General features: G+C 45.3%; 3 protein-coding genes across 10 annotated transcripts in view; 2 read left to right on the top strand and 1 right to left on the bottom strand.

Annotated features, from left to right (window-relative positions):
• The first annotated feature begins 9,541 nt into the window (after positions 1 to 9,541).
• LOC106040441 (purpurin) lies at positions 9,542 to 15,770 on the top strand. Its single transcript, XM_013188303.3, has 6 exons — positions 9,542 to 9,834; positions 10,732 to 10,849; positions 12,313 to 12,449; positions 13,912 to 14,024; positions 14,415 to 14,627; positions 15,574 to 15,770. The coding sequence occupies exons 2-6, from the start codon at positions 10,733 to 10,735 to the stop codon at positions 15,582 to 15,584; spliced, it is 591 nt and encodes a 196-aa protein (XP_013043757.1). The 5' UTR covers positions 9,542 to 9,834; position 10,732; the 3' UTR covers positions 15,585 to 15,770.
• Positions 15,771 to 18,315: 2,545 nt separating this feature from the next.
• The window catches only part of IDUA (alpha-L-iduronidase), a 53,358-nt gene continuing 49,955 nt past the window's right edge, over positions 18,316 to 21,718 (bottom strand). For all 7 annotated transcript variants that reach the window (XM_048051015.2, XM_013188295.3, XM_013188298.3 and 4 more), the window contains one exon: positions 18,316 to 21,596. In XM_048051015.2, coding sequence (XP_047906972.1) covers positions 21,496 to 21,596 — 101 coding nt within the window. In that variant the 3' untranslated portion in view covers positions 18,316 to 21,495. The remainder of the gene's footprint in view (positions 21,597 to 21,718) is intronic.
• The window catches only part of SLC26A1 (solute carrier family 26 member 1), a 38,463-nt gene continuing 38,221 nt past the window's right edge, over positions 21,477 to 21,718 (top strand). For both annotated transcript variants that reach the window (XM_013188293.3, XM_013188294.3), the window contains exon 1: positions 21,477 to 21,610. The gene's annotated coding sequence lies outside the window, so the exon portion shown is untranslated. The remainder of the gene's footprint in view (positions 21,611 to 21,718) is intronic.

Below are 21,718 nucleotides of genomic sequence, written 5' to 3' on the forward strand. Positions count from 1 at the left end.
CTTTTGCACTTTGCTCAGTACAAAACATTCTGTTCAGTGCAAGATAAATGTTTTTGTTTTGAAACATTTATAAGAAAACTAAACAGTATCCAACAGTGACACTCCAGGCTCCAAACAAAGAATATTCAAGTTCTTTCCTCCAGCTGCAGGGCTGGAAACTAAATAAGGCAATAAGATTTTCAGTGGGGAACGAACAAAGGTCCCAAAGTACTTAAGTTTATAGCCACAGAAGAGGACAAACTGAGGTAGCATTGGTTAAGCCAAGCCAGTGCTGCAGTGTAAATGAAACCAGGTAGGGTTGGCAGGTGGGAATCTAAATCATCAGTGCAAAGGGCTGCCAGAGCAACCCCCTTGGAGGAGGATGGACTGACGTACCCAGAATTCAAAGCATGGTTCAAAGGCTGCATGTGTTCTTGAGGCCTTCAGGGAAACCTGTGGCACCGTGGCTGGCATACCAATGATAATTGAGGTGGATGCAGCCTAAGCTTGCATCTGGATAATGCTGTTTGATTGGGCTTAGGCAGACAATGGAGGATTTTGGAGGAGGATGAGGCTGCTATTTTAGGAAACTTGCACTAGGCTCTCACAGCATAATAATATCTGAGCACGTGTGGTTGCACACATTCATTTTTAATAGCTTTAAAACTGAATTGCAGCATCGGCATAAGACCTCCGCCTTGTTGGGTGTTGATGGATGTCCTTTACTAGAAACCCCAAACGTTTAAGCTGCTCTGAGGGTTTGGCAGGTAGCTGGGAAAATGAACTGGAGTCCCTTGGAATAAAATCCTTCCCCGTTGAACAACTTGTATCTCAGACTCTCTATGGAAAGCTCCAGTTGTGAAGGAAAGCAATCCAGTGGGCGTGATGCGAAGCATACTGCTGTTAGGGACATTTGTGGGACTGTGTCCAAAGCAGACAGAGCTTATAGTACCCATAAAGCAACAAAGGGTGATGGCAAAAGCTGGGTATGATGGGTCTGAAGACGCTTGTGCCCCTCCTTCATGGGAACAGTGTTTTTCTCCTAACCAAGAGCCTGCGGGGTGGGGAGCTGCGGGTGGCTAATTTGATTAGCCGTTATCCTTTCAGGATGCTGTATTGACAGCTACACTCAAACCTTTCAGGCTCACTCATCCGTCGGCATAACAAGATTTCAGCTTATCTGATTTACCAAGTAATATTCTCATGCCACCTGCTTGTGTCCAAGAATAAGCCTTCCTGCCTCGGGCTTGCGCAGCCCACTGAGGGTGACGGCCGCGTCCCTCGTCCCTCATCCCTCACCCCTCGCCCCTCTGGCACCAGAACCCGCTCCTCGGCCCACAGCCCCCCAATTCCCCGGCACCACGAGGGGATGGCGACCAAAACCTCAGGGCTCCTGCCCAGAAGCCTCCCTCCCGCATCCTCCCGGTCCCCCCCGGCACCTTTAGATGGCACTGCAGCACAGCCCTGCCGCCCCGGGGCCCTGCGTGGCCTGCTGGGCCCCGCGGACGCCCTGCCCAAAACAAGGCAAAACAAGACAAAAGACAAAATTAAAAAAGCAATAGTAAGCCAAAATCAGACAAAAAACCCTCTCTGTGTGCAGAATCTTGCAAAGTTTTAAAATGAATGGCAGTATTTACTCATTTTTTTCCATGGTAATTGCCTAGTGTTAAGAAGGATGTTACGCTGGAGACACTTAAAGGGAATAGATCTGTGTAAGAGGCTGGCCCTTGCACTGACCAGCAGTCCAGGTCATGTTCTGGGATTTCAACACTGGCAGCCCTTCCCTTACACTCCATCACATAAGTCAGTTTGGGATTTAGCAGCTCTGGATGATATTTTTTGAGAGAGACCTTTGAGAAAAGGCATCTTTGCTATGCCAGAATAGTGGTGGCCAAGCCTTGAGTAAGTCAGTCCACCAGATATGTTCTGGAGACATGACTTCTTGTCTTTGTCCTCCTTGTATCCATCAGAAACATGCAAAGATTCTCTTCCTCTTAATTTTAAGGTAAGATGTCTCAATTTAAAAAAAGAGCATTACAATATAGCAGAGATGGTAATTTCTTCAATGAGACTACATGGGTCTATTATCTTTCAATTGGCTAATTTTGTCCAAAGCTCTTTGAACAAATCACTGAAACTTAAATAAGATATATTACTTACTTGCTCAAATGTCCTGTGAAGCTGAAGAACAAAAAAAGATCATTAAACTCTTTGCAAATTCTGTTATGTGCACTTTTTTTTTGTGCAGCCACCTTCCCCAAATACTCTGGGTATGAAATTAGGGAAAATGCAATGTTAGAACACATGAAACTTTAAGAAGGAACACCAATGTCATGAAGAAGAGAACAGAGATTCTAAGAAAAAAATCAATTTTTGCAGATGTCTGGAGAACAAGAGGGTAGCATCTCAGATGAGTGAAATGATTGGTGAAAGCATGGCCACAGTGGAAAGAAAAGGCAGAAGATAGGACTGTCTAGCAGAGAAGATATGGAGAAGTGTTTCTAAATTCAAGAGTAAAGAAAGAATGAAGAAGATGACAACGTAACAAGGAAGAAAAAAATGGGCTAATGAACCAACAAAAGCTGGGGAAACAGCCAAGGACTGAAACATAAGAAGAAATATGTAGAGCACAGAGAGTACGGTGACTAAAAAGAGTGTTAAAAAGCCAGGAGGGCCATGGGTAAAAGTTATCAGAAAATGGCTACCCGTGCTTCTGGCATCACCTGTTCAGAGAAACCCCTGGGCCTGTCACCAGCAGAGATCTGGGGGATGAAGGTGCTTGCTGCATGCCGAGGGGGCTGTCAGTAAGAGGAAAATCAGGGCTGCAGGGGTCCCACAGGGAGTGTTTCAGAGTTTGCTTTTGGCTGCTCAGATGCCAGCAGGTGATGCCATGTAATTCTCACCACAACAGCTCTAGGACAACTATACCAGGCTGGGGAGATGCTCAGAGAATTATATGTTCCAGTGAATTTAGAACGAGGCTTATGGCATACTGAGATAATGAAGATGGTAGCAGCTCAGGGACAGGCCTTTCCAGGATGATATGATGGTGCTGGGCACTGGCACGCGCTCACAGAAAATGGCTTCACTTTCACTTCATCCCCTACTCCTTCTCTCCTTGCAGCCAAGGAATGTTTAATGTTCGCTTCTCTGCAGGCTGAGGAATGCTTAATGTTTGCTTCCTGCAGCAGAGGTTGATGCAGTGATAATAACAGTATTTTGAGCGGGCACTTGTAACCATCTCTTTGAAGCAGTACTGCAATTTCTAGTGTTTCCTTCTTGTTGCTCAGTCTGAAGTGGATATAAACATGGTCTTTGCGTCAAGTGCATTCAAGCTGCAAGTTTCCAGAGTTGGTAACATGTTGGGACCCTGAGAGTTGACTGGAACCTTCAGACTTCTCTGTAAAATAAATCAATTTGTTACTTGAGTGCCCCCAGCTGACAAGAAGCATGCCAAGGTGAGAATGTTGAAGTTTTCTATCCATGAAAGATTTACCCTATCCCAGTTCTTGCAGATTCAAAGAAAATCATCTGCTTAATTTAAAAAAAAAAATAAAGAAAAAGAAAAAAAAAAGAAACTCCTCCATAAAAACGGTATTAGCTTAATCATCTTTGATAGCTTAGGAAAACAAAAAGAGAACAAAAAAGCCCACCACAGTTATTTTCCCTTTTACAAAGCAATATAATGTAGGCCACCTTTTCCTTCCACAGAGGAAGCAGAGAGAGGAAGCTGAAATGCAGGTGTATGTGAAAGCCTTTGGCTTATTCTCTAGCTCTGTGACTCACTAAGCCTCATATTCACAACTGCCCTTTCCTTGCAGCACAGAGAAGTCCTCTGACCTAAACCTTTCCTCCTTAGTCTGCTTCCACCTTCTGTTGCAGATGGAAACTGTGTCCTTTAATACTTACTAAGGCCAGGTGCCTGACTAATGGTCTTTGGCCGCATGCACATAGATTCCCATGGCTTTGGTAATTTGTGCTTCTGATTTTAGCTTTTAAATCCATCTTCAGGGCTGGCATGGACATCCTGTCTTATCCAGAACTGCTCAAGCTCTGTGCCAACAGTATGTCTTTTGTAAAGCACCTTCAGATGCATGCCATGTAAGGAGCTGTAAATACCCTGTTGGAATAATCTGGAGGCAGCACTTGCTGTCTGCAGCATTTTAATGTTCTACCCTTAGACTGTGCTTTACAGTAGGCTAGAGTCCATAGATTTATTCCTGAATTTTTGGTGTTAAGCTTCTTCCATTCAGGAACAGAAGAGAAACTAGACCTAGAATGGTACACACATATTTTTTACCTTCAAGGACATTCGCACGCCTTCTGTCCCTCTCTTCTTCAGGAAACATCCTGGGAATAACTCCAGGGATTAAACAAGCTCCAGTCTGTCACCCAACAGTGCAGTGAGGTGGCAGGCACTGTCTGCATCAAGGAGACAACTCCTTTCCTCCTGTCTCCCCCCAGGAAAAGAAAAACATCAGGCCATTAACATACCCTAAGACTGTCTTCAAGTGCAAAGACTTTAGGCCCAGACAGCTTAATTCCCCTTCTGTTTGCAGATGCCATCCTCATCATCCACCCTGAAAGCGCAGTGCTGTAGTGGGTGCCCTCCATGATCCAGGAGCTGGGGCAGTGACATAAAAATACAAAATGTTATGGCTTTAAACAGATGTTGCAACTGTAATGGATAAATCTGCCAACATATGCAAATAGCCCAGTTCAGTAGTAGTAAATGTAGACATGCTATGGTGAACAGTCTAATAGCAAATACTAGGTATAATATAATATAAAATAAAATAAAAATAATAAAATATGTATCAACTTTATCTAATGGTCAAAAAGTGTCTTTTTCATCGAGTTTTTGCTCTGGGCTTGGATGGTCTCTTGATTCTGAGCAGCGAGAGGCCATGAGGGGTACTGTCATGACTTCGAGTGGAATCCAGAAGCTTTATTGATCAAGCTGCCACCGTCTTCCACACAGCTGTGAAAAAAACAGGTGACGGCACGAAAACTGATCTGCTCCTTTGGTCAGAAGATCCCTGCATGTTCACATCCCACTTCAGGAGAGATTTAGCCACCTCTGTATTCACTCTGTGCTGCCAAGGCTGAGGGGCTTGGGACAGAGGCTGTAACCTTTTTGACAGAGGCCAAGCCCTCCACATTGTCCCTGATGAAACCACCACTGAGACTGTGCTCTTGAAGCATGAGAAAATGTAAAGTGAGAAAAGTCCAACCAGGCCTGTTTCAGCAAGGCAGTGCAATTAGAAGAAAGAACAAGTCAATGATCATGTTGAATACAATACTAACTGCAATGCAGCCTTGGAAAGGAAGCACACAAGCATTTGGGTCTCATCTGCCTGCTGGCAGCAGGTCTAAGAGAAATGGCCCCTCTAAGGTCACAAGAAGTTTGCACTAGCTGCAAGGAAAAAGCAAATGTCCCTGCGTGGCTTTCAAATTCAAGTTACACCTTTTTGGTTAGTGGTGTGCGAGGAATGGTGGTGGGGCATAATACTTTCCCGTCATCCCTTGCAACCCAGGGATGCAGAGCAAAGGGGACAAGGCAGGACGGAGGAGGCCAGCCCCAGGGCCAAGCATCCATTGCAGCAGGGGAGCTGAGACTTCTTGTCTCCTCCGTGCCCTCTGTTCTTGCTTGCCAGCTGGGGGGATGTGTGATTCTGTCTCTGCCTGGGTTGTGTCATGTGCACAGCAGAAAACAAGCCCCTGGTCTATAAACTGCCAGTCAATATGATTAGCAAGAATGCCATTATCATACTGCAGAAGGGAAAGGTACCTTTCAGTTTATGTCATTTAAAGCAGTGAGGTATTTAAATGGCGCCTTAAGAGTCATAAGGCAGTGATTTATGCTGCTTTTTTATCTAATGATGCAACACACCCAAGAACCTTACCCTTGAATCACAGAGGAACAAACTTCAAGTGATTTTCCCGTCATTGATATTGCACCACTGTCTTTGTAGGAAAAGATCAGCATTTCTGAGCAGAAGTCACGGAAACTGAGAAGTCCCCAGCCAATGGCTTTCGCGTGTTCTGCTGCCACAGGGAAGCCTTGATTCTCCTGCCCCCTGCCTGGGTGAGGCAGTAGGGCAGACTATCGCTGCCCTCTCAGGCCTTGGCAGACCTGGGGTGGGGATATGGGTGCGGACCAGAGGTGTGTAACACCCCAGAAGGAAGCCCTGAATCCGTAACAGCATGAACTGGAGCTGAAGCTACAGCATGAAATCCTCACGACTTACAGTGCAATAACCACCACTGTATCTGTCAAGGGCAACTCAAAATGCACCTGCATATAGTTGTTCTCCAGCGTGTTGGTAAACAAGCCCACAACTTGATTGCCTGCTGGACAGAAGGGAACTTAAGGCCTGGTGCGGGAGGCTATTTAGAGATCTCAGACTGTGCCATCGGCTGCTGAGCTAGCACATGTTGCTAAATCTGAGCCAGCAGTGCAATTGCAGTAATTCCCAGAGCAGTTTACCCAATGCTTATTCCAATAATAAGGTATAAGAAGGGGGGCTGCTAGGATAGGAAAACCCAAACTGCTGCTTCTGTATTTCATAGGATAGGGCAGAAGATGACAGTAATCATCTCACCTGCACTCCAGTTTTACTGCAGGCATTTCAAACTACCATCTACTCTTGGGCTGAGTCCAGTAGACTGGACATGGGTTTTATTTGGTCTGAGCACCTCTTACATAAAACAAACAAACAAACAGATAGTTTTGGTGAGGAGGCCTGGAACAGGCTCTTGGATACCTTCACTGATAACCAGACCCTCCAGTGTACCTCTGTTTTTATAAGATCCTTCTCATGTTACATCAGATCTAACAGGCCTGGGAGTATACTTAGATGCTTTTCCCCTCTTATTTTTATTTTTATGTTTCTATGCCCAGCATGAACTACCATAATACTGTAAAAATGAAAAAAAAAAAATGAAGTTTAGTTTGATTTTGTTTCCTTCTTTCTCCAAACAGCAAATAATGGAGTGACAGATGTTATGGTCACCAACCAAAATCTTGTGCTGTGATTAGCTATTATTAGCATGTCTATAATCTCCAAGGGATTAAGTGGTCACCTAAGCATGGCTTCAAGTGTCACCTATGTCTCACAGGGACATAAACTAATCTGTTTTGTTGGAAACAGATGAAGTGATAAGTGTTTTAAAGCCCTTCTAATTTACAGAAAACGCTGTAGTTCATTCTCTCTCAGCTCACCACTTTGGGGTGGAAAAGAACAGTTCTGCACTCAGATGCTTCAGGGTAAGTTCCTCTGAAAAGCTGGTGGGCACCCAGCCCTCTTAAAGCAGTTCAGGGACTTACTCCTCCTGTCACACAATGCTTGTGGCCAAGCATTTCAAGCATTCTGCTGATCTTCCTTCCACTCCTAAACGCAGCAAGCGCTGCTGGTGGGCAAGATGGGAAGACAAGGAGCATGTCCCAGGGAAATTGAAGTTGGGCAGCACGGCATGGGCACGAGGCCGCAGGTAATGAGCTGTGCCTGAATTGACAGAGCTGGTTACCTTCACACTTGGTGCTGGAGGCTGCTAGCCCTGTGCAATCCCTTCAGGGACCCCGCTGATCCCCGGGGCACAGTACATATGGTGAGCGGACAGCTGCAGCTGAAGGATTAGTTCGGCAAACAGCCATTTGGCATCTTTCTAGAAAAACAGGCCAAGGGTCCAGACAGGACAAGGTAGATCCACATTGCCCAGGTCATGAGGCACCCCGTGCCTTCCTGCAGCAGCTGGGCACGTGTCATCTCCCCACATCTCCAGGTCCTGGTGTACCTGGATAAACCCAGACACAAACAACCAAAGGGAGAAGAAGGGACCATCACTCATAAAGCTGACCACCCCCAAGTGCTCCGTCAGCTCTCCCCTTCCCACCAGTGCTGAGGAGCAAAGCCCTGTCCTGCTCCTCACCCAGGATCAGGTTTTAGGTACCCACCAGTCTCTAGAGGGTCACTCCCCTGTGAACTTGCCCAGGATGCCTTTGAGGCCACAACACTTTCAGCACCGCCGTGTTCTGCTTCCCAGCTCACCACACGGCCTCCCAATCTCATTTTCAGGAGACAATACCTTTGTCACCATTTTGTGGGAAGGGCAATTGCCTGTAACGACAGGAAATTCTGCAAACAGTATTTTAGTAGCTCCCGCAGACATTTTATTGGCAGCTGCCAATACCCTGTGTGTGCATATCTGGGGCAGGGATCAAGTACAGACCAGGTGGTGGTGTTTGGAGATGTGAAGGTGATGTCCCACCAAGTGCTTCTGCACAAGGTCTTCACCACCCAAGGGCCCAGGTGTACTCCTAGCCATGGAGTACTCCTCTGCTTTTTTTCCCTACCACATCACTGGCTATGATTGGCTCCAAAGCCAATTTTTGTTTAATCCAGTCTTTTGTTTTTAACAAAAACAAAAAGCAAGCTTCTGCTTTTCTATGTAGGACGGGCTTGTGAAGGGTCTGCTTGCAAAGCAGACACTGAAAGACAATTTCATTCTGCTCACTTGGAAAAACAAGGCACACTCAGTCATTCCACCAGACTGCAGATGCAAAGTATCGTCTCCATCTAACATGTAAGTGGAAGCTGCACAAAGGCCAAAACAAAGTTTCCCTTGGCAGCAAGCTGGCACTGTCTTTGCTAGTACACACCAGCCAAAGGGTTCTGGGCAAGCAACTGCAAGCAATCTCTGCAACAAGACCAACACACCCAGAAAGCTTTACCCTTACTATCAGTGTCCAGACTGCTGAACAGTACCAAGAGATTCAGAACTCCCAGGGCTTAGTCCATAGCAACTACAGTCACCCCTAGTGAGGATGTCCAAGGCTTCGTGGCACCCATCAGCCCAGTGGGAGAAGTAGCCACCAGTGATGGCAACTCCTGAGTGAGTGTCTGAAGTCTTCAATCTCCATCCAGGTGTTCCTGGGTTGGAAGAGCACGTGGAGAGCCTGTGCAGTTGGGGAAATGTTTTGATGAGTTTGGGAAATTGAAAGAATGGCAGGCAGTGTTTACTAATACTTTTTTTTTTCCTAGCCTAGCCATTTCTGCATTCTTTCTTTCTTTTATTTTATTTTTCCTTTTGTTCCTTATTGCACTCCCATGGAAAGCACCCAGGAAGAGCATCATGGGAAGGAGAGGGCTGTAACAGTTATGTCATTTATGTAACTGGAAATGTTGGCAAGTTGGGAAGAATGTGTGTAAAGATGTTTCACTGTATAGATGTACTGGGCATTCCAAGATTTTGATATGAATATGAAGGCAAAAGTCTTTATTTTTGGACTTCTTGTGTTTTTGTTTGTTTGTTTGTTTTTGTCTGTTTTCAGCAGATAATGCATAATATCTGTCTAGCAGGGATCATCTTCGTTTGATGATGCAGATATTGGAAGTGATAATGATCTATCTGTCCCATGGAAGCAGTTAAAAATGAACACATGCCTATGCAGATGGGCATGTATGGTCCATGAGTTTCCGATTAGTGCTCTGTGCTTATTCTCCCAACACGTGTAAGAAGCAGAAAGACTTCAATGAGACAAAGGTGTGGTACAATCACATCAGCAAAGTTATTAGCTTTCTGGGCAGCTTTTTCCATTATGTAAAAGCTGTGTTTGTATTAGTATAGCAGTCAGACCCACCAGTGTGAGGATTACAGTTGGTTTTTACATAATGGATTATCCAGATTAAGCGTTTTATTCAGGCACACGAGCAAAAATAACCAATTAGTGACTTTGCAGATTAATTATTTAAAGGCAGCTGGAGGGCAATTGACACAAAACTCTCCTGCTGACTGCAGCCCAAAGACTGGTGCAGAGTAGTCTCGGGGATCTCCAGCACCTCTACCCGACAGGTACGTCTCTCTTCAGCAGAAGTGGGCCAGATTAGCATCTCTTGCAGTAGGAAAGTGTAGTTCATGTAGCAGCAGCTGGGAACAGGGTAGCTGCTTGGGTGTTTGGAATTCCTGAGTTGGTAGTTCAGCTTGGATGTTGAACGCAAGATTCAGGTGACTGTGTTTTATTTTTGCATCAGAACAGGTATTCAGGGTCAAGTACTCTGCAAGAGTGTGTATGCTCTTTCTTCCCAAACGCTGGGAAAAAAATATGCTGGGGTATGGATGAAAATGGAATACCCTGGGATGTGAATACAACCATGGCCATCTGGTGGCTGCGCTGCAATGGCAGATCAAGCCTCCAGAAACTGAGTATTATTTGTTATGTTTGTAGGGAAAATAGTGTAAGGGTAAATAACACTAAGATGTATTTTGCTAGGAGAAGCCTGATGTAGTGACAAGAGCTGATCATAAACAACACAGCTTTGCTAGTTTCTCAGTGACGTGGGCACTCACTATGAAATAGCATCCTTCCAACCTATGCTATGCTATGCTATGCCAGAACACATCAAAACATTATCATTGTTGTCAATGTAAAAAATCAACAAATTTCAAATTTCTTTCAATTCTTAACAACCTTACCCAGTGTCTGGCTTGATTTATAATGTAAAAATGTCATAATCTGCTGTGCTACTACCGTCAAGCAAAATTTTCTTGCAAAGTAATTGCCACCAAAGCTCAGATTTGTCTGGAGTCAGGCTCCACAATGACCAAGATTCTCAGGGCAAAAGGTAGTACTCTATTCAGTGTGGAACAAAACCAGTTTTATAATGAGGAGAATGTATCTGTAGGTACAGCGTTAACTATCCACATTTACTGCATGAAATAAAGCTCTGCATGTTTGCTTTTGTCTTGCAGAATGAAATACGCACAGTATGTTTTCCTGGCATCGATCCTCTCCACTATCGAATATAGCCTAGCTCAGACCTGCGCAGTGGAGTCTTTCTCTGTGAAGGACAATTTTGATCCAAAAAGGGTAATTATGGTTACTTCATCTGGTAGATAGACTATATGTAAAGAAACTTCACTATATGAACTGGTTTTCCAAGTCATGGGTTATGTTTATCTAAAGGGGTTCCTCACCAAGTTAACTTTTCGCATGCTGTGTCTCAAACGTTGCTTCTACAGTTTGCTCATCTTGCTACTACTTTACCTCCTGAGCACTGTGGTAAAACTGCCCTCACAGGTCAGGGTTGTCACACGATTAGACATAATCTTCTGCTAGCTGAAATTCAGTAGAGATCTTGGTTTTGAGCAGTCACAGAGATGAAACAGTTTAGATCCCTATCAGAGACAAAGCCCAAACGGGTACCCTGGGGGACTTGCGTCCACTGCAGGCCATCCCTGGGAGTCGCAGCAAGCTGAAAATTTGGCTGGATGGATATCCTGTGCACAGGACTTTTGTTTTAAACACAGCACTTAATTTGCCTGTCTCCGAGGAGGAAGTATGGGCTAACCTGGTGCAGGACAGGACCAGACAGCTGTGCCAGTGCCCGTGTTGCTGGACCCCTACCAGCAACACTTCCAGCTGCAGCCTTTGCTCTGCATAAAATTGGTGTTGCTGGAAACAAGCACATCTGGAGAGGGTTTTTTAAAAATTAAGTTCTTCTGAGGGCCTTGTATTTAGGAATTACGCATGCTGTTTCAGACCTCAGCATGTAACTTGCCAAACAGATTTCGGTACCTTTACTGGACAGTCAAACTTAACACAGTTAATTTCTGCTTTCCCCAGAATTTCTACTGATAATATTAGTAGAATACTGATAATATTAGCTCATGCCTGTCACTAACCTATTTATATATTCTTTTCATTTTACTAGATATTGCTTTTACATTTTCAGGGAACCATTTTTTTTTTTTCCCTGGGAATTTTCTTCTTAATCTCACTTCATTCCCTCCCAGCTGCTGGTCTCCCCAGCACATCTTTTCCTCTTCATAGTGCACATAACATTTTCTGCTTCACTGGGTAGACCGTTTGAGCTGTCAGAGATCAACTTTGGCCCCTGGCAGCCACCAAAGTGGCTCAGGCAGGATGCTAATGCCTCTGTGGCTGCATTTTGGTGTCATCGTTGGCATCTTCCATAGAAAAGCCAGGGTTTGAATGGGAACAGAGAACTGGCCTGATTCACGGCAGGTGTTTCAGGGTGGGAGAAGCTTTCAGAGTTGGGTTGCTGTGACAGGCTTGTCTCAAGTGATAGAACAAGTGGATATTGAAATGCAGAGCTGCTAGATCCATTCCTTGGGGCACAGAGGCAAGGGTTTACCACACCACATAGCAGGACCTGTGTGGGACATACCTACCCAAACTCAGACTTTCTCCATAGGCCAGGCAATGGGTAGTTAGAAGGGCACAGTGTTTACAGAAATGCTTTTTTTTTTTTTTTTCCCTCTAATCTTGCTATGGTGGTTAATCCAGGTAGTAATAACCTTCCACTTTAGTATGCAGGGAAATGGTATGCCCTGGCCAAGAAGGATCCAGAAGGCCTTTTCCTTCAGGACAACATCTCTGCTGAATACACCGTTGAGGAAGATGGCACAATGACAGCATCTTCCAAGGGCCGAGTGAAGCTTTTTGGGTGAGCTTTCTTGACTTTCAGCCCTAGCAGCTGTCATGAGGTACGAGAGGTGGGGATAAGTGCACAACATGACCAGGTTATCTTTGTCAAAAAGGAAAGCTCAGTCAAGTCTGTACTTTTGAGGTTACACTTTTGAGTCTGGGCTGGTTCTCACCCTGGTTGTGGTCTGGGTCCATCACAAAACTACTGCATAACTGCCAGTTCAATTATAAAGTTAAATCTTGAATATGGAGTAGTTAGGTAAGTAAATTGCGTCTGAAAGAAGAGCTAGCAAATACTGCAGGTAGATAAGTGCACCACAGCTTTGATTTCACAGAGAGGTTCAGGGGATGGAAATGAGCATGAGCGAGCATAGCTCTTGCAGAGTTTTCAACACAGTTTTGGATGGACTTCTGAGGAAAACACTCAGTTAACTCTTGGATACCTCTGCAATTCCTGAACAGACAGATGGAAGGAAGCTTAAGAGTTTTGCTTGTCAGTCATAGTTTCTATAAGGGATTACAGCATGCAAAGGGATTAAATAGCTTTCTGGGTATGGAAAAGACAATCTGGAGTCTCCAACAGGCTATCACTACTTCTGTTCTGCATTAACTACCAAAAACTGCCTAACTGCATGTATAATATGGGAGAGTATGTGGCTGCAAACCTTAGTTTTATTTTATGAGCACAGCACTCCAGGATATTTGAGGCAGGGAAACATCTATTTGATATTTGGGTGGGAAGATTCCTGAAAGGACTCTTCAGGGACCAGGTGGGATCTCAAGGCTGCCAGATATTTATTTTAAAGGCAGGGCGAAAAGGAAGCACATCCCTTGTTAGAAAGCAAATGAAGATCCTCCCATTGTTTCACAAACCCAGGTAACACTTGCCATACCATGCACGGGTGATATTCCAAGCAAGCAAGTGCAAAGATTCATTAGAGGAAATAAAGAAGACCAGCTCTTCAGGAAGGTACAGGGTCCTCATAGCCTGTGTGAAGGCTTTTGACTGGTTTGGACAGCAGAGAGGCTGCACTTGTTTCTGTGTATGTAACAGGCACCCCTGTGCTGATAGAAGGAGGATTGGGTAAGGAGAGAGCCTCCACCAGGTTCCCAAAGGAGCCCCAAAGCAGATCAGCTCACTCTGCAAGCTGCTGCCAGCAGGGAGTCAAAAAACATCCATCATCCTGCTCGGTGGCTGTCTGCTTGTGCACAAACGGTTGGTCGGAAGCCTGCTGGGCTGCAGGAGGGTCAGAGTCTGGCCCCAGACACATCACGGTGGCACTGCAGAGGGCAGGGGAGGTGGGAGCAAGGCACTGGCACTGATGGGGATCAAAAACGCTGTACTTCATGACAAACAATGACTTTGCATTAACAACATGCCCTAGGCTGTTGCGCTGAGCCTGGCCTGGTACTTGCCCAGTCCCCAGTGGGGTGCACCCCGCTGGTGAGTTTTGTCTTCAGTCCCCCCAATCTCCTTGCAGGTTCTGGGTGATCTGTGCTGACATGGCCGCTCAGTACACCGTGCCGGACCCAACCACTCCAGCAAAAATGTACATGACATACCAGGGCCTGGCAAGCTACCTGTCCAGCGGTGGTGAGTGAACTCCTTCTGCCTCCTCCCTGGGCTAGCCTGTAGCTAACTGCTGCCTGGATCTGTGCGTTTTCAGCACATGAGCAGGAAAAAACAGTTGAGGTCAGAGTGCACCCAGGCAAGAAACATAAGAGATTTTTGTCACTGAAAACCTGAGAAGTCCTAGTCGTGCTAACACTATTAACCAAGGGTGAAAACAAACAAAGCAAGGTGGGGAACCACAAGGACGCGGGACACACCATGCGGGGATCTGCTGGAGGCGGGGGGTGGCTCTAGATGCTTGGGAAGGCTGCCCCTGCCCTGTGCCAAAGTGAGGCCTCTCTCTGCTGGATGGCCCACGCCACCTTTGGTCTGTTTTGTCCACGGTGATACACATGTGCTCTGGTGTTTCAGGGGACAACTACTGGGTGATTGACACCGACTACGACAACTATGCCATCACCTATGCCTGCCGCAGCCTAAAGGAGGACGGCTCCTGTGACGATGGCTACTCCCTGATCTTCTCTCGCAACCCCCGTGGCCTGCCCCCCGCCATCCAGCGCATTGTGCGCCAGAAGCAGGAGGAAATCTGCATGTCTGGCCAGTTCCAGCCTGTGCTTCAGTCAGGTACTTCGAGCTGCTCCGCACACTCGCTGAAATGGCTGCATGGGCAGCTTGTAGGGGAGGTGACTGCATTTGCTGTAAATGCAGCAGAACCGTAGCAAGCCAAGTTATATTCGTTTGGCAACCTTATATCTGTATCTATTAAGAAAATAGCTTTAAAAGCCAAGCCTATAGCAGGGAGAGAGCCTGTTCTGCAGCCTTAAGTTTCCCCCCCCGTAGGAATCCTGTGTGCTGATGCTGGCACACTACCAAAGGAAGATCAGCTCTTTGTTTCACTAGCAGATAGATAGGTTGGGGTGCAACAGCCTGGTGTTTCTGGACTTGGACATGTTTGGCTTGGCCACCCAAATAACAGCATCTTACTTCAGGTGTGTGCACTGTCCACCAGAAAAAGGAGGGAAAGCTGTCTGCAGGAAGGAGCACCTTTGCTCTCCTTAGCTCCACCACAATTTGTGTCCTGGGCTGTCGGAATAGCAGAGATTAGGGGCTGTGAGCAGCCGTTCTGGCTGTGTCTGCAGGTGGTGGAAGTCAGCACTTGCTCCACATGCATGCAAACAAAGCATGCCTAGAGCCTATTTTGAGGACACTTTTTTTCTGGAGTTGTGGAAGCTCATCTAGCTCGTCTGCTGTTCCTGATGTGAGCAGATAAATTTCCAGGGCTATGCTGGAGGCGGGAATGTCTCTTCTCGTTGGCAGCTTAGCACCCACACCATTTGCACACACAAGGCCTTGCCTGGGTAAGCCCAAGCCAGGCCAAAAAATCATGGCCATCTGGGACTGGCAAAAGATGGGATGACAGGCACAGAATAACACAATTTATCCTAATCTTTACTATGAATCAGCAGTACCCGAGCAATGTGGTAGCTAGTTTCACCTGAGACAAAAAGGACTTTACAACACTTTGCAAATTTACTTACATGGACTGAAGTTTCTTTTTCTTTCTTTGCAGGGGCCTGCTAAAAGCACTCTTCTGATTCTATCCTTAAGCACAGAAACCAGACCCTTTGGTCTTGAAGTTGCCACTCAGCTAATTAAATAAATTCTAGTGTGTTTTTCCAAAAAACACATGAAAATATTGGGGATTTCGTAAACTCTGTGCAATACAGTATTGGTGTCTGAATTTTCAAGTGGCATTTGTCAATAAATGTTTTTTAAAAACCTGTCTGTGTAACTGCTTTCTGTTGCATGCTGCTGGGGAGCAGGAGGAGTGGGGCTGCCTCTCTGGAAGGAGAGCCAGAAGCCAACGGTGGCCCCAGTGCAGCCCAGGCAGTGTCCCTGCCCTGCACCATGCACACAGCAACACAGCAGCTATGGGGTTCACCTCAGCAGCCCACCCAGTGCATGAGGGCATTGAGGCTCAGGGTAGGGCTTGGGGCAGTGCCAAGGAATGCCTGTGATGTGGCTCCAGCCAGAAGCAGGACTGGAGGATGGTTAGGGGCAGAGCTACCGGCAACGAGGCTCCCAAGGGGCCTGGGCCTGGGCTTAGCTGAGCTGAAGTGGGCTTGTGGCCCATGGGCACAGGGTACCTAGGTGGAGGTCCCAGGTGAGGGACTTCACATACACCATACCTCTTCCAACAACATTTCTGTCCAGATTCTGAAGAAATCCTCTTGATCATCACCTCTGAAGTGAGACTGACAAGTGATCCTTGCTGCCTGGTAATGTCTTAGGGTTTTTTATGGTACATCTGAATACCCTAAGAGCACTTCTAATTAGACCCTGACTCTAGAATGCAGTATAACAAAATGTTCCTTTCAGCAACACTGGGCCATCGCTTTAAATGAGCAGCTACTTGTGTTTCTAATGGCATAAACTGTATTTTACTCCCCACTGCCTTCCTAATCCAGTCTCCAGTATCTGAGAGCTGTAGAACTGAAATAAAAAACTGGCAGGTTTTGTGGCTAAGAATTTAATAGATAGAGGGAACCAAAAGAATAACATCTAGAGAGCTCCTTGTGGAAAAAGGGTAACCTGAGTCAGCATTTTTGAGTTTCCACAACTCGTAGTACAATCAAATTTACTCTGAGTATTTCCTATGAATAAAACTGCCAGACCAGAACACACCTAACACCATGCCGAACCCTGCAGCTTGGCAGCAACACAAGGACACAGGGAATACAAAGCTGGGCAGCCTCAGCTCTTGAGGCCTTCATAAGGTATGTGGTACAAGGTTTATATTCAGTGAAGAGCTTCAGAGCACCACACCATTGAACAGCTTCTGCAACATGCAATATCTTATCTACAGCAACTAATGACTATCCACTGTATCTGCTGGAAGGAGGATATAAAACACTAACTAAAGACTTCTCCAGGGCCAGATACATTATCCTCAGGTTGCTGGGAGGTCTCTCAAGCTTGCTTTTTCCAGGCAGGGCTCCTAAGCCTCTCAGCTAGCAGAGAAACTATGGGATAGAGGTGTTGCTCACTCTTCTGGTATAGAATAGCTACCTTGAAGGGAAGCAAGATGTTGAACTACCACATAAAGCTAAGGACAGAAGCAGAGGAGCAGCACACAATGCAAAAGGAAAACCACACAGATTGAGACTATCAAGTGTCGAAAGAGTATTAGCCTTTTGTGCTGGACTAAGTGCAAGGTTGGTGAATCGATTGAATGTTCACCACTTGTCCACCTCTCCCGTGAGGAAGTATTGGGGTGGAGTTCTGTGAACTTAGGACTTGTATCACAGCTAATTAGACAACAGCAGCCCCTGGTGCCTGACCTTTGGCCAAGACATTCAGACCAATACTACCAGTCCTAGGGAAGTGGGATTTTAATTGTCTGCAGTTATAGCAGCTGTTTGGCCAAGGCAGATGGGAGTTATAGTAAGCCTGATCCAGATGCAGGACCAAGCACATCCTCACTGTGCTAGGTATAGTCAGTCCATAAGTTAGGCAGTGAAATCCCTCCTCTGTCATGCAAGACTGTGCCTCCACAGATGCAGAAGGATAGTGGTGATTCTAGAAGAACACACCACAGAGTTACATGTGCCCCAAGAACCTGCCTTGTCCTTGGAAGAACTGGAAGAACACATTCCCATCAGGACCACATGCAGGCCCTCAACATCTGATCTGATGAGTTAATAAACAGACCAAAGCTAGCTAACTAGCTCGGATTCATTCCTCTCCATTCACTGCAGGGATCATTAAAGGCTAGGTAAGGTGGGGTAGGTAGCAATGAGTGCATTCTGCTCCAAGCCACACTTCTCTCATTCCACTGAATTCCATATATGATATTTAGGATATGTCTAGAGGCAGACGCACTTCTGTCTGCTGTTTCAGCTGGCTGATAAGAGCCAGGCTATTATTCCTGGTCGTAAGCGTGTGTATATGTCCCAAGTCATACTTCCCATTCTGCACAGATTTCTACTAACAAGAGAGAAGAAAAGGCTGTTTACGAATGAAAAGGGCTGTTGTTTTGTCCTCAGAAGGTCCTTTGGTGCTGGCAGAAAGGCTATGACTGTGCAACAGCAGGAGGGACACTGCAAGGATTTTGTCCTGCACACGCTAGTGCACCTCCTCCCAGCAAGGACGCTGCAAGTCCTGAGATCACGCTGTGTTAGACCAGTTTTCCTTTGGGCTTAAAGAAGAGTGTCCCAAGCTGTGATAACTGAGGCAATCTATGCATTTAAGGTCCTACTTCAGCCTTGAGTCTTTTTATGGTCACACTCCCTTCATGCTTCATTTCTATATAGGGCTGGCACTTGCACCAGTCAGGCGTTTCTACCTTGAGAACTGAGGCTTTAATTCACATGATTAAGTGGTCGACATAAGAGTTCTGAGCAGTCTCCAGAACACAATGATCACATGCTGTTTTTACAGGACGTATGTCAAAGATTTAAATCTGGTCTTATTGTGTAGCACAAAACATGGTAACACATCCAATATATACCCAACTAGACAATATAAAACATGCCTTCGAAAGTGTTTTCCCTTTGTATTCATTTTAACAAATAGTTGCAAAACAATCTCGAAAACTTTTGCTTGTTGAAAAGCAGACAAACAATCTAATTTTGCAGTTGCAGTTAGAGTTACTTGTATTGGTTGGTCAGCAAGAGACACACCTGAGTGCTCTGCCATCTTGCTTTTGTTCTGGTTGTACAGAACCACCAAACACGTGTTACTTCCACTTACTGCTAAGCACATCCAGCACTTCTAAAAGCTGAATGTGTGAGGGGGAGCTGATTGCTGCCCCAGTAAAGGAGAAGATGGTAGAGTTGAAGGATTAAGCAAGCAATGTTGAAAGCTCTCTGAGACAGAATCAGTTGACAGATGGTTATAGAAAACTCAAGTTTTAAGTACTAAGTAGGAAATTTTGTAGGCCTTATGTTACAAAAAAGACCAGAGAGGCCCAAAACTTCTATATGTTGTTGGTTGGAAACAATCTCCAGTTTAGAAATACCAAATTCTCTCTTCTGCTGAAGATTTTTAGACTTGCTCTTTGCTTAAGGTAGTAAATTCATACCAAAGCAGCAAAGAAAACGTAAATAAATATTGCTGAATATTCAAATCACGTTTCTGAACAGCCAGTGCACCATTTTTGGTCAGCTCTATTTTCCATGCACATTTGCCATTGCCAGCAAAATACCTGAAAAAAGCACTGTGGCGTCCACCCTTTGGCCCATGCTTAATGTAGAAACCCTAGAAGAGGGAGCTATTGACAGATTTTCAAAGTGGCTGGACTGCATCCTAAGAGCCTAGTTTTTATTTGCATCTACAATATGCTTAGGTCTGCCCTTGCAGATAAAATTTCTGTAAGTAGTGCATGGTCCTTGGTTTGAAAACTACTACTACATTCTGCTAACCAGTGTGGGAAGATTGTGAAGCAGAAGACTACGCAAATATGACATCCTAACAGGGTTAACTGTCCTCTCAAGCTTCCGTATCGTCCCCTACTTCAGATGCACTGAAATCTCTTACAGACCAATACTTGATTATTTCTAAGGGTTGTTTTCTGTGTGGTTCCTCTTCATACTGGAAAAACAGTATGTCTTAGCTGCTGCATTTATTTGGCTGTATTTCCTGATTTATCACTTAGATGTAGTTATAACAACTTTAAAATAAACTTTTACTATCTTCATCTAGGTGGAATTTCTCACTAACTCTTTTCTGAAACTGGGAAAGTTATCAGTTAGGCTCTGATGTCCTTTTTCTGTTCTACACAAACCTTTACAGGTAAGGAGTTGGCAGATTAGGATGTGACAATCACTCCTTAGTAAAACTTCAGTGAGGCAAGAAATATTTCATCTGATTTCTGAGACCAGATGCATCTTTAAGGCTAACTTTCAATATAAGCACATGAACAAGTAACTAGAAAGTAAGGAGATATGAAGCTTCATCTGACATACACCAACTTTTTCTATATGTTTCTTTTCTGTGCTGTAAATATGAAGCCATTCAAAGTAGTTTAGCTCTCTCCTACTGTGTGAACTTATTTTTTTTGTCTGTGACCTGAATGTTTCATCAAATATGCAGGCTTTGTTGTTATGCTGGTTAGGTGGCTGATGTCAGCAAAGAGAGCAGTAGGGGACTTGTTTATGTGACAAAGTTGCTCCTCTTATGGAAAACACTCCAGCTGTTTTCACTGGCATTATCATTCCTTCTACAAGCATTTTAAAGGCACAGTTCAAACTGCGCCAGTTGTGAAGCGGGATGAATAAAAAAACATCCCTGCAATTTCAGGGAACTTTGCTGTTACATAAAGTGTTTGGCATTTGCAAGGACAGCCAGAGGTGTTCTGTAGCTCATCTGAGGCAGTGACACACTTGTGCACATGCTTCAAGAAACATAGAAACTCAAACAGCTCTTGATTAGTTTCCCAGCTGGTAGTAGTTAAATGCAAGCATGTGCTGGGGTGTAATATGAAAACACAAAAGGCACTAACTAGAATTTCAACTTTCCTGGCCATCCAAAGCCAAGCCTCAGCTCCCTTAAAGTCTAAGCATGAAACTCTAGAAAGGAAGCATGTTGGGGAGAGATGTTACCGGAAGGGCTATAGAAAGCTAGGCTAGGTGATAGCAATGGAGAGAAAGAGAGGTTTTGAGGGCTAGAGCCTTCACCATTAAAAGGCGTTGGCTGACAGGCTTGTACAACCACACAGGCCTCCACAGTGCAAGCAGGTGACTTGGACAAAAGCACAGAGTGTAAGAGGCAGTCTGGTCTGGAGACTAGAGCTTCTTGTGTCTCCTTCTGTTTGTGTGATGGGAATAGCTCTGGAATGCAAGTAACAGCCACAAATGCAAAAACAGCTGCATAGAAATCCCTCTGTGAGAGGGTGAAGAACCTCATACATCTGAAGACAGGGAAAGTGCTCTGAAATAATCCACTGGACCATCTATGATTAAATGGTGGGGAAAAAGAGACCCTTCACTTCATGATCTGGATGTGGCTGTCCGGTTGCTTTGTGCCGTTCCATCACTCTGTTATGTCAAGGCAGCCAGGCAGCTGAAACAGGCCATTCACTCTCAGACAGGTCCTCCTTGTGCCTTTGCTGCCATCCTCATTCATACAGCACAGAGATGACACAGCTCCTGCAGCACATTAAGGCTTAGTAAATCTTAGGTTGTCCTGGGCATTAGCTCAGTGTAAAATAGAGAATAACAAAAATTTATTTCCATAATTCCTAGTTAGAAAAACAAATCCCAGTCCTATAATTGTACAAGCTGGGTTGTTAGTTGTGTCTGTTTGATAATGCTGACTTTGAGCTCTGAAGAGTTAACGGGGGCAGTTGCTTCCAACTTGCATTCCCAACTTGCTTCATCAGGTCCTTTCAATACTCCCTCCTAAGCTTGGGAGGAGTTTACTTTTCTGGGGAGTTGTCATCTGCAGGGAGCATATACCACTCAGTCAACAAACCAGGCACCACTCTTCAGAGTCACTTGAAAGCTTCAACATACTCCACAGGAACGGAGGACAGGCCTGCCTTCCCCCAGTAGTCAATGGCACGCACTTTGTAAAAGCCGGAGACTGAGCTTCCTGCAAATGAAAAGGTTAGAAATGGTCACTGTGAAAGGCTGACACCAGTGGTGCTTGGAGGGTGTCTATAAAATGTAGGTTTGTGGAATGGAGTGGAGAAGCAGTGAATTCAGTCCTGCACC

Source organism: Anser cygnoides, chromosome Z (assembly GCF_040182565.1).
Source record: "Anser cygnoides isolate HZ-2024a breed goose chromosome Z, Taihu_goose_T2T_genome, whole genome shotgun sequence".
Taxonomy (NCBI): domain Eukaryota; kingdom Metazoa; phylum Chordata; class Aves; order Anseriformes; family Anatidae; genus Anser; species Anser cygnoides.

Excerpts from the sequence above, each read along its gene's own strand:
- LOC106040441 (XM_013188303.3), top strand. The coding sequence starts at position 10,733 with ATGAAATACGCACAGTATGTTTTCCTGGCATCGATCCTCTCCACTATC. Across the intron at positions 10,850-12,312 it reads ACAATTTTGATCCAAAAAGG|TATGCAGGGAAATGGTATGC; the intron begins GTAATTATGGTT and ends CTTCCACTTTAG. Across the intron at positions 14,025-14,414 it reads AAGCTACCTGTCCAGCGGTG|GGGACAACTACTGGGTGATT; the intron begins GTGAGTGAACTC and ends CTGGTGTTTCAG.